We start from the raw sequence: 13,499 nt of genomic DNA, 5'->3' as shown, positions 1-13,499 counted from the left end.
CCCCTTCTCTCTTGGATTTGGAAGCAATAGCATCTGCCGGTGATTAAGAAGTGGAAGAAAGTGATGAGTTGAAAGAGGAAGGCATCTGGGAAGGGCTGCCTTTGCTGTTTTCCTGCTGTGTTCATAAAGCTGTGACTTAGAACACCTTTCTGACCCCAAACCAGGCCCTGTGGTAGGCACCTTTCTCATCTGTAATCCTTGCATTAACCCCATAAAGCAGATTTTATTGTTCTTGTTTTATCTGTGAAGAATCTGAAGCTCAGCGAATTTAAGAAATGAGCCCTAAGGTCACACCCCTTGCTCTTTCAAGGTCAGAACCAGAATTGCTTGATTCCAAAGCCATGGCTCCATCCAGCTCAGCACCACAGACTCCAAATACTCTAAAAAGTACAGCTCTTTTATGTTTTAAAAATCCTGATAGATCTGGTCTAAGCCCTTTTGCAAAGAAACCTCCCCTAGTAAATCTTGGAAAGATTTACTGTTTCACTGGAGCAAGTATTGAAATACATCTTGCCTACTAGCCCTGTAATTCTGCAGGCAGTGGCTTTTTAAAAATTTCTTTTCTAGACTCTGGTAACACACAGCAGACAGCTGGATGATGAGATCTCTGTTATCTTCATTTTCCTGATTTAGTTTTTCCTTCCAAAAGCTTTCACACACACTTGGTTGGTGGAATATATTTCTGACTACACTATTTTTATTTATGAATTTTTTTATGTGTGTTAATACTCAGGGGTACCCAGGGGAAGCCTCCACAGACTTTCCTGATTACCAGATGTCGCCCTTTCTATGTAACAACCATCTAATCGCCACTTCCTCTTGCCAAGAAATGAGCAAAGCATTTTTGCATTTGGAAAACCACACCAGGACACGTGAAGCGTATTAAGAAGGACTGTTTCCCCTGACTCCACGTGCACTTTTCCTGTCTGGGTTTGTTTTTCTAAAAGATAAAAACCGCACAGCCATGTATGCATTAGAGTTAAATCTCAGAACTGTCCGCACTTGCATAACAAGGAGATTTCAGTTTGGCCGGCACAACTTCATCATTGCGTGAGTTGTGTTTTAAGTAATCTCTGAAACGGTATAACATGTGTGGCCAGTGTTTATTTTGTTATGCTTTGGACTCTTTCATTGTTTAAGTGGTGATTCATGATTGATGGCTGTTTAACATGCAAAATAATGCTGTATTCCCAGGAGCTCTGGGAAAACAGGTGGGTACAGTGGAGTCTCAGGGCGCTTTCCCTCGAGCAGGAAGAGAGTGTTAGTTAGGCAGTTAAGAAAAGCAGCCAAGGGGAACTTAGCTCTTCACTGAGCAGGTATTTAAATGAAGCAGTCCATCCTAAAGCTCAGATTTTCTGACAGAGCTCCGTCACCTTTGGAAAGCATATCAAATCCCTATGTTATCATTTAATTTCACAAAAAAGCAAACGACAGGTGACTTTGGGCTCCACTGTGTGGATGATCCCAAGCCCTTGAAGTGCTCAGAAAGGTTAGAGGGCCCAAGTTTAATGTCTTAGGTGTAGAAGAAGAGATTATAAGGATTTCATTCATTTGTATGAAGTTTAAAACGCTATAGAACATCTCCGAGGCAATACCTTAGATGTGCCATTTAAGTAGAAACAGACAAACAGAACCATGTGTTTAAATGTGGTGTTGTATTTGACGTATCAAAAACACAGGCTTTGCCCCTGCATCCGACTTCCTCATGAATCGCTCAAGGTTCGAATCATCTGGCACACTGCTCTTCCTCTGATGGGTTTCTATAGGGCAGCCTCAAGGAGTACAGTAAATAATAAATGTGAGATTTTCTGTTAAACCAGTGTTCTTTTTGGTTGTTAGGATCTTGGACTTTTTAAACCATGGAAAACTAGGTAGTTTATTTCATAGATTATAAAGGTAGGTCTTAATACCTCTGTTACAAATAACCATGAATTGATATCCCATGGGCTTCTCTTGTCAAGTAAAGTTATAATTCCATTGGAGATATTGGGAAATTATGTCTAATGAGAAGACTCTGAACATTGCCACAGATCATCTGTATCAGTAAATGACATACACATATGTATTTCTTTTTAGCATAAAATATGTTGATGAGAGATTCAGAATAATCTTTATTGAGTGGACCAGTACAGGCAGGCAAATGTATCATTTGTTGGGAGATGGGGTTGGGCTTAGCTGTTTCACTCAAGTCTGCTTTGGGAGCATCCCAGATATCACTGCTTTTATAATGGAAGCCCACTTATTTTGCTTTTGAAATAGGATTATCTGTGGAATCTGGGCTGCATGTGAGATGTTGCAAGGAGGAACGAGGTGATATTGTGACCCAGTTAGGCATCAGAATGTTCTCTTAGCAGGTGTGATGTTTATAAATTGTATAAAATAGTTAATAAAAATCTTGTAAACTTTTAAAGCTTGGGGAAGAGATTGCCTAAGTATCTCCTATGAGTGGTCATTCCCCTAGAAGACCAGTTCACAAAAATGGATTTTACCAGTAAGATTACACTGACTAGTAAAATAATGCTGTTAAGTTATTTTGTACTAAGATGGGATGGAAAAAAATATATCTGAGTCTGTCACATTCTTCTAAAGAGACACAGGGCCTTGTCTAACCTGGTTGAAGGTTTTGACCATTGGATGAAAATGAGAACTTGCTTTGGAATCTAGGTAATGCCTAATTTTCCGAATCAGTGGTTTGTGCCCCTGGTTCATACATACAGATGACATGTTAGCACAGGCACCATGATAAGTTGCAGGTGATATCCAACTCCTAACTGGTGAAGCGTCTATAACGTTTCCCCTTTCTGTTCCACCTGGAAGGCATATCCAGATGCAAATGAGTGAGAATGACATTGTGATAAGAATAACCTTGAATCTGATTTACCTTATGGCTACAAAGAGTTTTTTCATGGTAGTTTAACCATTATAGTCAACTCAGAATATCTTAGTGCGTTCTTGAGATTTGCGGACTCATAAGACTCTCATTGATCCTTGGACTCTGAATTAGCATATGTTGAGTTGAAAGTGGTAAAGGGAAGCATACTTAGAAAGCGGCTGGGAGAGAAGGGAAGGGAAAAGACGGAGGCTGGAGACATGGAGAGCTGAGATTTCCTACTTTTTCACTCATTGCAAGTGTATTTTCCTTTATGTCATTGACCATAGTTGCATGTTTGTGTCTAATAATTCCACCCTCTGGGTTGTCTCAAAGCTGGCACCATTGACAGTCTTTTTCCTTGAGAATGGGTCACATTTATACATGTTATTTATTGAGACCCTGCATCCTGATATGTTAATCCAAAGAGTATTGATATTTTTCTTTTAGCAGACAGTTAACTAGAAACAGTGAACACTATTTGGCCTGTGGAAGCGGCAGCTCAAGTCTTCCTTCAGCCCCTTCTGTCTTCAGCTGAGATGTTCCGGGCCTGCTCCTCACGCACATGGACGGAGGAGTTGCCAGAGACTTGGACAGAGTTCATACCCAGAATCCAGGGCTCTCCTCTCCAGGATCCCTTCTCGAATTCTTGTGACTCTGGATGCCAAGGCTTTGTCCTCTGTCTGATCAGGCCAAAAAATACTGCAGGTTTTGGAGTTTCTTCTCTCAGACTTTTAGCTTCCACATGGCACCTGTGATCTGCATACAGGATGAAGCCCTGAAAAGCAGGGAAATTACCCTCTGTCAGTTCCTTGTGGGAAATTTCAACTCACCCCCTAAATCTGTCTGCTTTTATTTGCTTTCCAGAATCATCCAGTAGTTGTTGGCTTCTGATTGCTCCGTGGTTTTCAGTTGTTATCTGCAGAGGCGGTTGGTCTGTTAGGAGGTCACAGCTCCGTAGTGGAGATGTGATCTCACCACTGGAGGTTTGCGTTTTGAACTGATGGCACCGCTTCTAGGGCAGAGATGCAAGTCTCGGATGTTTATGTTAGTAAATGCCTGTTAGCTGTTCTTAAAATTCAGATAGTTGGGGATTCTTTGGATACCTTATGTGGTCCAGGTCTTTAAAAAAGGGAGGGTAGCACTCACATAACAGAATGCCTGGGCTCCAGTCCCAGGCTTGACAGTAACTAGCTGCCCAATTATAATAATTATCAATCATTGTGTTATGATTATTCTACTATTATAACCAGCTAATTATTAGCAAGTCATGTGAATCCTTGTCCTGTAGGATGATGTCCTATAACACAATAATCCTCTAATATAAGTTTTTTTTATTTTTATTTTTATTTATTTTACTTTACAATACTGTATTGGTTTTGCCATACATTGACATGAATCCACCAAATTCACTTCATAGGATGGAAAGGATTAATGCCATGTATTAGGTGGAAAAGAGGTGTGGTCATATGGTACTGATAAAATTTTTTCCTTTTATCTCAGATTCTGTCTACTCTGATTTTCCTTTATGCCTCAGTTCATCTTAGGCACAAGTTATTTTATTCAAAACCAGTAACTGAAAAGAATATTTTTAATCTAACAGATCACATTTAAAATGTGTTTTTGTTTCCCTCTTAGGAAGAAGTGCTGCAAGGGGTATAAGTTTGTCCTTGGACAATGCATCCCAGAAGGTATGTGATGAAAATCATTATATCTTCTCACCTTGTTTATGGCTAATCACCAGAGGTCTGTAAAGCTCAGACGCACTACACGGGATGTCTATGTGTTATCTGTGCATGCGTGTGTAATTTCTCTCTGTTTTTTGGCTTTAAATTCTTCTAATGCCAGTTTGATTGTACATGGCAGGCTCTAGCTAAATCATTACCCAGAATATACGCACATACTGAGTAATTCTTATATTTCAGGTTTTGTGTTGTAGAGACTAATTCTCTACATGGCATTTCACGCACAATTAGAATACACCCATTCTTCCCAACCTCGCTACCTGCTTTTCATTAGCTAAACTTGAAGCCCCTTCACGTGATCATCAGCAAACACTGCTCAGCCCAGCACTGGAGAGACACCGTGATGTCAGATGGGCCTGCAGCTCTTAAGATGCACACCCTCACGCTGGGTTGTGGATGATGTGGAAACAGAGATGCCTGGGGTTTAATCATGCTTCCACGTTGCCATATCCATCTGGGCAGCTGTAACAAAAATACCTCAGACTATGCGGAGACTAGGAAGTCCAAGACAAGGCATTAAAAAAGCCCAGGGTCTGGTGAGCCCCCCCTGGTTCATACACAGCCATCTTCTTGGTGTGTCTTCACATGGTGGAAGGGGCAAGGGAACTCTCTCGAGTCTCTCTTCTAAGGGCACTAATCCCACTTATGAGGGCATCACTCTTCTGATATAATAATCTCCCAAAGGCCTGTACCTCCTAATATACCATGACATCGTGGGATTAAGATTTCAACATGGATTTCAAGAGGACACAAACGTTCAGTCCATAACACACATCCTGCTAGCCATGACCTTAGGCACATGACTTTCTAAAACTTAGTTTTTGCAGGAAATGCTAATTCTTGACTTGTGGTGGTTTTAAGAGTATTGCCACATGTAAACTATTTGGAACAGAGGCTGACTCAGTGCTTGATAAATTGTGGTTGCTGCTATCACTGATAACTGCAGTGTGCATAATAGAGACATACATATTGTGGGGGCCGGTCACAAGTGGTCTCAAGAAGGAGAGGAGATTGGAGCTAGGTTATGAGGAAGGCCGGACTTAGACCAGTAGGAGAAAGAGAATTGCAAAGGATTCCAGGCAGAACGCTGACACGGAAAACACTAAGAGCTGTGGGGAGAGCCTGAGATTAGTTTGCCAGCACGGGGCTGGGCTGGAGACAGGTGAGTAGGTAACGTAAAATGGTTTTCTTCACTGGTGGCCAGGAATCCAGGTCGCTTTAGAGGACTTGGAGCCCAGCCAAGCTATTTACATTGCCTTATCGCATAGGGAGCAGTTTCTTTATCAGTTAGAGTTAAATGAATCCTTCTTGTTTATTGCCCTGTTTCGCAGAAGAGTCCATTAAACCATAGCTGCTGACTCTGAGAAAGCTGCTATGGAAAGGTTGGTTAGGAAATTTCTTCATGTATTTTGATTTATGTAGGTCTCTCCAAGAAGGAATTTCTCAACTGCCAGCTACTTTTGTTAGAGCTTGGTGGGGGAAAAAACCACAAAAGTCAAAATAATTGGGTTCTTTTATAAGCAGCTTCTCTTCGTCACCAGCTGAGTCCTTTATATTTCAATTTGGTAGATAAGGAAAGAAAATTAAGTCTTGGCCCATCAGTTTGAGATCTCAGTTAAAGACCTTGCCAACCTGATGAAAAACACATTACATGGATACCACACGCTTCGAGTTTCTTTAAATAATAGGTGTCGTGGTTTCTAACATCTAAGCCTAAAACCAGTCTCCCTCACTCTACAGTAAGACATTATCAGCACCCAGGATTAATTTAATTTAGAACTGAGTATTTCCAGGAAAAGTGGGCCAAGTGCTGAAAGTTGCTGTGCCATAACTGGCTCCCTGTTCCATCGCTTTTCACTGGAACATTTTTTAAAGTTCATTTGTTTTCCTCTGTGGGAATAAGTCAGTGTGTGTTTGTTTGTTTATCACTAAAGAAATCTTTAATCATAAAGGTTTCTGTTTCCAAAGAATGCAAAGTGTAGGATTTCAGAAAAGATGGTATATTAGTCACAATTCTCCAAAGAAACAGAGAGATTTATTTTAAGGAATTGGCTCTTGAGATTATAGAGGCATGCAAGTCCAAAATCTGCAGACTAGACCAGCAGGCTGGAGATCTAGGGAAGAGTTACAGTTTGAGTCTGAAGGCCATCTGCTGGCAGAAGTCCCTGTCTATCAATGGAGGGCCATCTTTTTTTTAAATTTAGGCCTTCAATTGATTGGATGAGACCCACCCACAGTAGGGGCAGTCTGCTTTACTCAACATCTACTAATTTAAATGTTAATCTCATTTAAAAAAAAAAAAAACTCCATAGAAACTTATAGAAAAATGACCAGATATTTGGGCACTGTGGCCTAGCCAAATTAACACTTAAAATTAGCCATCACAGATAGTAGAATCAGACTAGAATTTCTAAACAAATATTCTAGGGAGGAGGAGCTGCAATTTTAAAAGTGTCGTTGCCTCATATTTGTTTTAGTTTCGGCAGCTTGTGTCTGTGGGCCAAATGTGGCCCACCACTTGTGTTTGTAAATAAAGCTTTATTGAAACACAGACATACCCATCCACTTAAATATTGTCTGTGGCTACCTTTGCCCTACAACAGCAGAGTTGAGTAGTTGCAACAAAGGTCTGCCTGCAAAACCAAAAGTATTATCTGGCCCCTTTACAGAAAAAGTTTGCCAACCCCTGCTGTAAGTGTTCTCTACATTGGCCAGATGATAGGCTAATCAGACTTGTTCTGGTTCAACAATTACTAATTGAACACAAACTGTAGGAAGCCAATAGTGCTGGTTACTCCAGGGAAAACAGTCCCTGTCAGATATCAAGACAGTCAATCACAATAGTAGTAAAAGAAGCTAAAGAACAGGCAAAGCTTTTACTCACTACATCACCCAATTTAATCTTCCTTAAAGCAGCATGAGGCTGGTCTTACGGGAATCCCTGTTTTGCAGGTAAGGAAGTTGAGGCTTAAAGGCCTCAGGATCACAGAGAGGGTGGCAGGCGGGGAGGGCTGGCTCTGGACCTTGTGCTTCTCCTCACCCTGCATCGCGCCTCCTGAAATAGAGCCCGGCACACGGCGGGCCCTCGGCAGATACGGCGGAGCAGCCCCCGTCCTGTGGGATCGGCGGGACTCAGACGCTAGACTCTGTGGAGGACTTCGGGAAGTTTTAAAGAGGTGACATTTGAACTCGAGACCGGGTAGGCACAGTAATGAAATGCGGAGAGTGAGAGCAGAGGGTGGATTGGACATTATAGAGGTTGAAAACAGAATACACAGAAGTGTCAGGGTAAGAAGACGAAAGTAAAAGAGGAGAGGGAAAAAGTTGTGTTAAAACTCAACATTCAGAAAACTAAGATCATGGCATCCGGTCCCATCAGTTCATGGCAAACAGATGGGGAAACAATGGAAACAGTGACAGACTTTATTTTTTGTGGCTCCAAAATCACTGCAGATGGTGACTGCAGCCATGAAATTAAAAGATGCTTACTCCTTGAAAGGAAAGTTACGACCAACCTAGACAGCATATTAAAAAGCGGAGACATTACTTTGCCAACAAAGGTCTGTCTAGTCAAGGCCATGGTTTTTCCAATATTCATGTACAGGTGTGAGAGTTGGACTATAAAGAAAGCTGAGCACCAAAGAAGTGATGCTTTTGAACTGTGGTGTTGGAGAAGACACTTGAGAGTCCCCTGGACTGCAAGGAGATCCAACCAGTCCATCCTAAAGGAGACCAGTCCTGGGTGTTCATTGGAAGGACTGATGCTGAAGCCAAAGCTCCCGTACTTCGGCCACCTGATGGGAAGAACTGACTCACTGGAAAAGACCCTGATGCTGGGAAAAATTGAGGGCAGGAGAAGAAGGGGACAACAGAGGATGAGATGGTTGGATGGCATCACGGACTCGATGGACATGAGTTTGAGTAAACTCTGGGAGTAGGTGATGGACAGGGAAGCTGGGCATGCTGCAGTCCATGGGGTCACAAAGAGCTGGACACAACTGAGCGACTGAACTGAAGAAGCCATGGGTGTGATAAGGGATGATGCGGAAGAGAGCGTATTCCTTATTGAAGCATAAGGAATTCATAAATGAGTCTTAACGTTGAAAGTGTTAGTCTCGGGGATAGAATACCAGACTTCAAATGCAAGAGTGAGCCGTTTATATGTAACGTTAGTGAGCATGGTTTGCAGGCTTTTGAGCAAGGTGCTGACACACACAGAGCTATGCTTTCAGAATAGTACCGGCCTGGTGCTGTTACACAGAATGCATTTAAGGAGGAAGAATCTTGAGATGAGGATTTACAAGGGAGGTTCTGAAGATCAGAGAAGGGTGACAAGAGAAACAGAACCAGTGAAAATAGAGAAATTGTAGCAATGAAGCTACATGGCAGAAAGCTGGTAGTCACTGGAAAACCAGCATTAAAAAGGGAAAGTTAAATAAATTCACTAATCTTGCCACCTCCAGAAATCCTGCAAAATAGGTCAGGGGAAAGGTGTATCGTGGAGACCAGGGGGTTCACAAAAGACGCTTAAACCCACAAAGACGAAGGGAGAGGAGAGAGCAGCAATGCAGGTTTGGGACCTGGAAAGCAGAGGCTGTAGTGCAGGCCAAGCTGAACCCTTAACCAGCATCCAGGCAAGCTAAAGAACAACCCAGCTTACACCCAAGCAAATAGCAGTCAGAGAACCTAAAGGTTTCCTGAAACAGAGGTCCCAGAAAGTGGAAAGAGATGTCCCAGCAGGAGAATTGACTGAAAATCTGTTTAAGAAGAAGTCAGACTCCCAGAACTTATCCTCCATTCCACTGAGACAAAATATTGCCCCTTCCAAGACCAGCAAAAGGCCAGAGATGCTGATTCTTTTGAGAGGGTACCCAGAAGGTCCTGGGACTGCGGGGTGCCAGTCAGAGATGGAGGGAGGGCTCTGATGCTGAAAATGGAAGCGTTTAATTAGTAAAGGATTGCTTACACGTTAAATGTTAAAAGTTTCAGCCTTCTTCTCCCCATGAGTTCCAGGATCAGGATTTACTTATCAGGTAAGGACTTGGACATGTCTCTCTGGACATTCTGAAAATCACAGGGGAAAGTCCTAAAGAAACTAACGTTGAAATGTACCAGCCAAAGCATTTAAATGAAGCCCAGTGTTTGCAAACTCTGCTGCATGCAAAAAGCTTCTGTTTAGCCAATTTTGTAGCCTTCTATTTAACTAGTTTTGTAGCTTCCTTTCCATTTAGCTATATTTTTTTTTCCGTTATTCTATTTAACCATGAATCAGTTACAGCAGATGTCCAAACAGGATCACCACTCATTAGAGGAAAATCTACAATAAGAAACATACAGTGGCGGGGGTGGGGTGGGGGGGTAGTCTTAGAGGAAACACCACCCAGAAAGAACAAGACTTCAAAGTACCTACAGTTTATACGTCAGTGAGATACAAAAATGGTATAGCATCCGTGGGACTAAGACATGATATTATTAGAAAGGAACATTGCAAGAAGAAATAGAGAATTCTCAGAGATTAAAAACCTGATAAAACGAGAATGGGGGAGGGCTTGGGAGATGAGACTGAGAAAACCTTTGAGAGCCTGAAGAAAAAACAGATTGAGGAAATAAAAAAATAGTAAAAGGAAAACTGTGAGAATATTAGAGGACCAGTTCAGGGCATGCAACATCCAAATGATTGAGTTCCACATAGAGCAGAGGAAGAAGGGAGAAATCATTAAAGGGTAAATCAAGAAAATTCTCTAGAATTGAAGGACAGGAATTTCTGGATTAAAAGAACCTGCCAAAAATTGAAGTGGTCCCACATAAAGACATCATTGTGAGATATGAATACCCCAGAGCAAAAAGAAAATACTAACTAAAGGAGAAAAAAATGAGATTCATTCAAAAGATCAAGAATTAGAATCTCACAGGATGTAACAGCCAGTCTGAAAGCTGGACGACAAGGGAGCATTTCCTTCAAAATTCTGAGGTAGTTTTCCAAGCCTAGAATTGTATACAGACTAGCGAGAAGGGTTGAAAAAAGGCATTTTTAGGCATACATGATTTCAAAACATCATGAGAAATGCCGGGCTGGAAGAAGCACAAGCTGGAATCAAGATTGCCAGGAGAAATATAACGTCAGATATGCAGATGACACCACCCTTATGGCAGAAAGGGAAGAACTAAAGAGCCTCTTGATGGAAGTGAAAGAGGAGAGTGAAAAAGTTGGCTTAAAGCTCAACATTCAGAAAACAAAGATCATGGCATCTGGCCCATCACTTCATGGCAAATAGATGGGGAAATGGTGGCTGACTATTTTTCTGGGCTCCAAAATTACTGCAGATGGTGATTGCAGCCATGAAATTAAAAGATGCTTACTCCTTGAAAGGAAAGTTATGACCAACCTAGACAGCATATTAAAAAGCAGAGACATTACTTTGCCAACAAAGGTCTGTCTAGTTAAGGCTATGGTTTTTCCAGTGGTCATGTATGGATGTGATAGTTGGACTGTGAAGAGGGCTGAGTGCCAAAGAATTGATGCTTTTGAACTGTGGTGTTGGAGAAGACTCTTGAGAGTCCCTTGGACTGCAAGGAGATCCAACCAGTCCATCCTAAAGGAAATCAGCTCTCAATATTCATAGGAAGGACTGATGTGGAAGCTGAAACTCCAATACTTTGGCCACCTGATGCAAAGAGCTGACTCATTGGAAAAGACCCTGATGCTGGAAGGGATTGGGGGCAGGAGGAGAAGGGGATGACAGAGGATGAGATGGTTGGATGGCATCACTGACTCGATGGACATGGGTTTGGGTGAACTCCGGGAGTTGGTGAGGGACATGGAGGCCTGGCGTGCTACAGTTCATGGGGTCGCAAAGAGGTGGACACAAGTGAGCAATTGAGCTGAACTGAACTGATTTCAAAACTTAAGACCCTCCTCAGTCTGTCTCCCTCCCACCCAGCTCACTCCCCAGCCCTGTTCTCAGTTCTTACTAATGTCTACACATATTTTAGATTCTTTTCGGTTATAGATTGTTACAAGATTCTGCATAGAGCTCCCTTTGCCACACAGTGCCTCCTGGGAGGTTGCTTTGTATGTAGTCGTGGGTGCTGTTAACCCCACACTCCTGATTCACCCCTCCTCCTCTTTCCCCTTTGATAACCACAAGTTTGTTCTCTATGCCTGGAAGTCTGTTTCCACTTTGTAAATTTATTTGTCTTAATTTTTAGATTCCACACAGAAGTGATCTGTCTTTCTCTGTCTGACTTCACTTAGTATGATGTTCTCTGGGTCCATCCATGTTCCTGCAAATGGAATTATTTCGTTCATTTTTGTGGCTAATATTCCACTGCAAATACGTACCACATCTTCTTGCCCCATTCCTCTGTTGATGGACATGTAGAGTGCTTCCATGTCCTGGCTATTGTAAATAGTGCTATGAACATTGAGGTGCATGTTGTTGTCCGACTGTGACCCCATGGACTGCAGGCTTCCCTGTCCTGCACTATCTCCAGGAGTTAGCTCAAACTCATGTCCACTGAGTCAGTGATGCCATCCAACCATCTCATCCTCTGTCATCCCCTTCTCCTCCTGTCTTCAGTCTTTCCCAGCATCAGGGTCTTTTCCAGTGAGTCAGCTCTTCACATCTGGTGGCCAAGGTATTGGAGCTTCAGCTTCAGCATGAGTCCTTCCAATGAATATTCAGGGCTGATTTCCTTTAGGATGGACTGGTTGGATCTCCTTGCAGTCCAAAGGACTCCAAAGAGTCTTCTCCAACACCACAGTTCAAAAGCATCAGTTCTTCAGTGCTCAGCTTTCTTTATAGTCCAACTCTCACATGCATACATGACTACTGGAAAAACCATAGCCTTGACTAGACAGACCTTTGTTGGCAAAGCCATGTCTCTGCTTTTTAATACGCATGTAGTACTAGATAACTATTTTAATACCAGGAAAAACAAAAGGGCCTTCCAGAAAAGATAGGAAATTAGAGTGTTCTTCCAGACTCAGCCAAAAATAGTTTTTATACTGTTATTATGTTGCCAACACTGAAGACGTATCAAACAAAAATGTCATGTAGCGGACAGGGGCAGGATGGAGGTGGTAGGAAGTGTGGAGGTGGTTGGGGAGCCAGTGATAGAGCTGAACGCATCTCATCCAAGGCTAGAAATGCACAGAGAGTACTTAGGACACAGAGGACGAGGAGGCAGAGGAGGCAATCAGAGACACAGGGAAGTCGTGAAAGAATCAGCCAAGTGGTGCCTCAGGGGAGCTGGAATGCAGGAAGAGATTGGGGCTGCTGTTTGTCAAAATCGGTCTTCTTTGAGCATAATAATAGTCACCGCGGGACCCCCGACTTCCCTCTGCTCCACCTGCAGCTTAACTGGCTACCCCTGGGCAGCCCACCGCCAATCCCGGCTGAGCCGTTGTTCTTAAGCAAAAGGAGCACAGAACATGGATCGCCTCGAGGTGATGCTTTGTTGAAGAAAACGTGTTTGATCAGGGACACACACAGGCAAAGCAACCCTGGAAGCACGTCTGCGGAGAGGAGCAATGAGCAAGGGCCGCCTTCCACGCCGTCAGGAGTTCGCCGTGATTCTGGTATCGCTGACCCCGCCCGCGTCGGGGCCTGACAGCCCCCCGACTCCAGCTCCGAATGTGGCCGAGCACGGCCAGGCTCCCTCCGTGTCTGGGGCTGGTGTGTCTGTCAGCACCTGGGGAAGATAGCGCACTGATTAATGAGATGCTGGGTCCAGTCCGAAATAGATGCAGTCTGAGCTCCGGACTTAGAGCCAAGTCCCTTCAGAGGCTCACTGAACGTCGGTTTGTTTGTAAGGACTGAGAAAGATGGAGATGCCTTGATTCTTGATGAAACAGAGCATCCACCCCAGTTTGCACGTTAGGG

At 43.0% G+C, this 13,499-nt stretch overlaps 1 protein-coding gene across 1 annotated transcript in view; it reads left to right on the top strand.

Moving 5' to 3' along the window:
- Positions 1-13,499, top strand: part of CCBE1 (collagen and calcium binding EGF domains 1) — a 230,808-nt gene that overhangs the window by 187,557 nt on the left and 29,752 nt on the right. Inside the window, exon 3 of the mRNA XM_052660540.1 lies at positions 4,508-4,560. Coding sequence (XP_052516500.1) covers positions 4,508-4,560 — 53 coding nt within the window. The remainder of the gene's footprint in view (positions 1-4,507; positions 4,561-13,499) is intronic.

This window comes from Budorcas taxicolor, chromosome 22 (genome assembly GCF_023091745.1).
Source record: "Budorcas taxicolor isolate Tak-1 chromosome 22, Takin1.1, whole genome shotgun sequence".
Taxonomy (NCBI): domain Eukaryota; kingdom Metazoa; phylum Chordata; class Mammalia; order Artiodactyla; family Bovidae; genus Budorcas; species Budorcas taxicolor.
The sequence above is the reverse complement of the archived record's forward strand: the minus strand, read 5'-3'. Positions and strand labels throughout refer to the sequence as shown.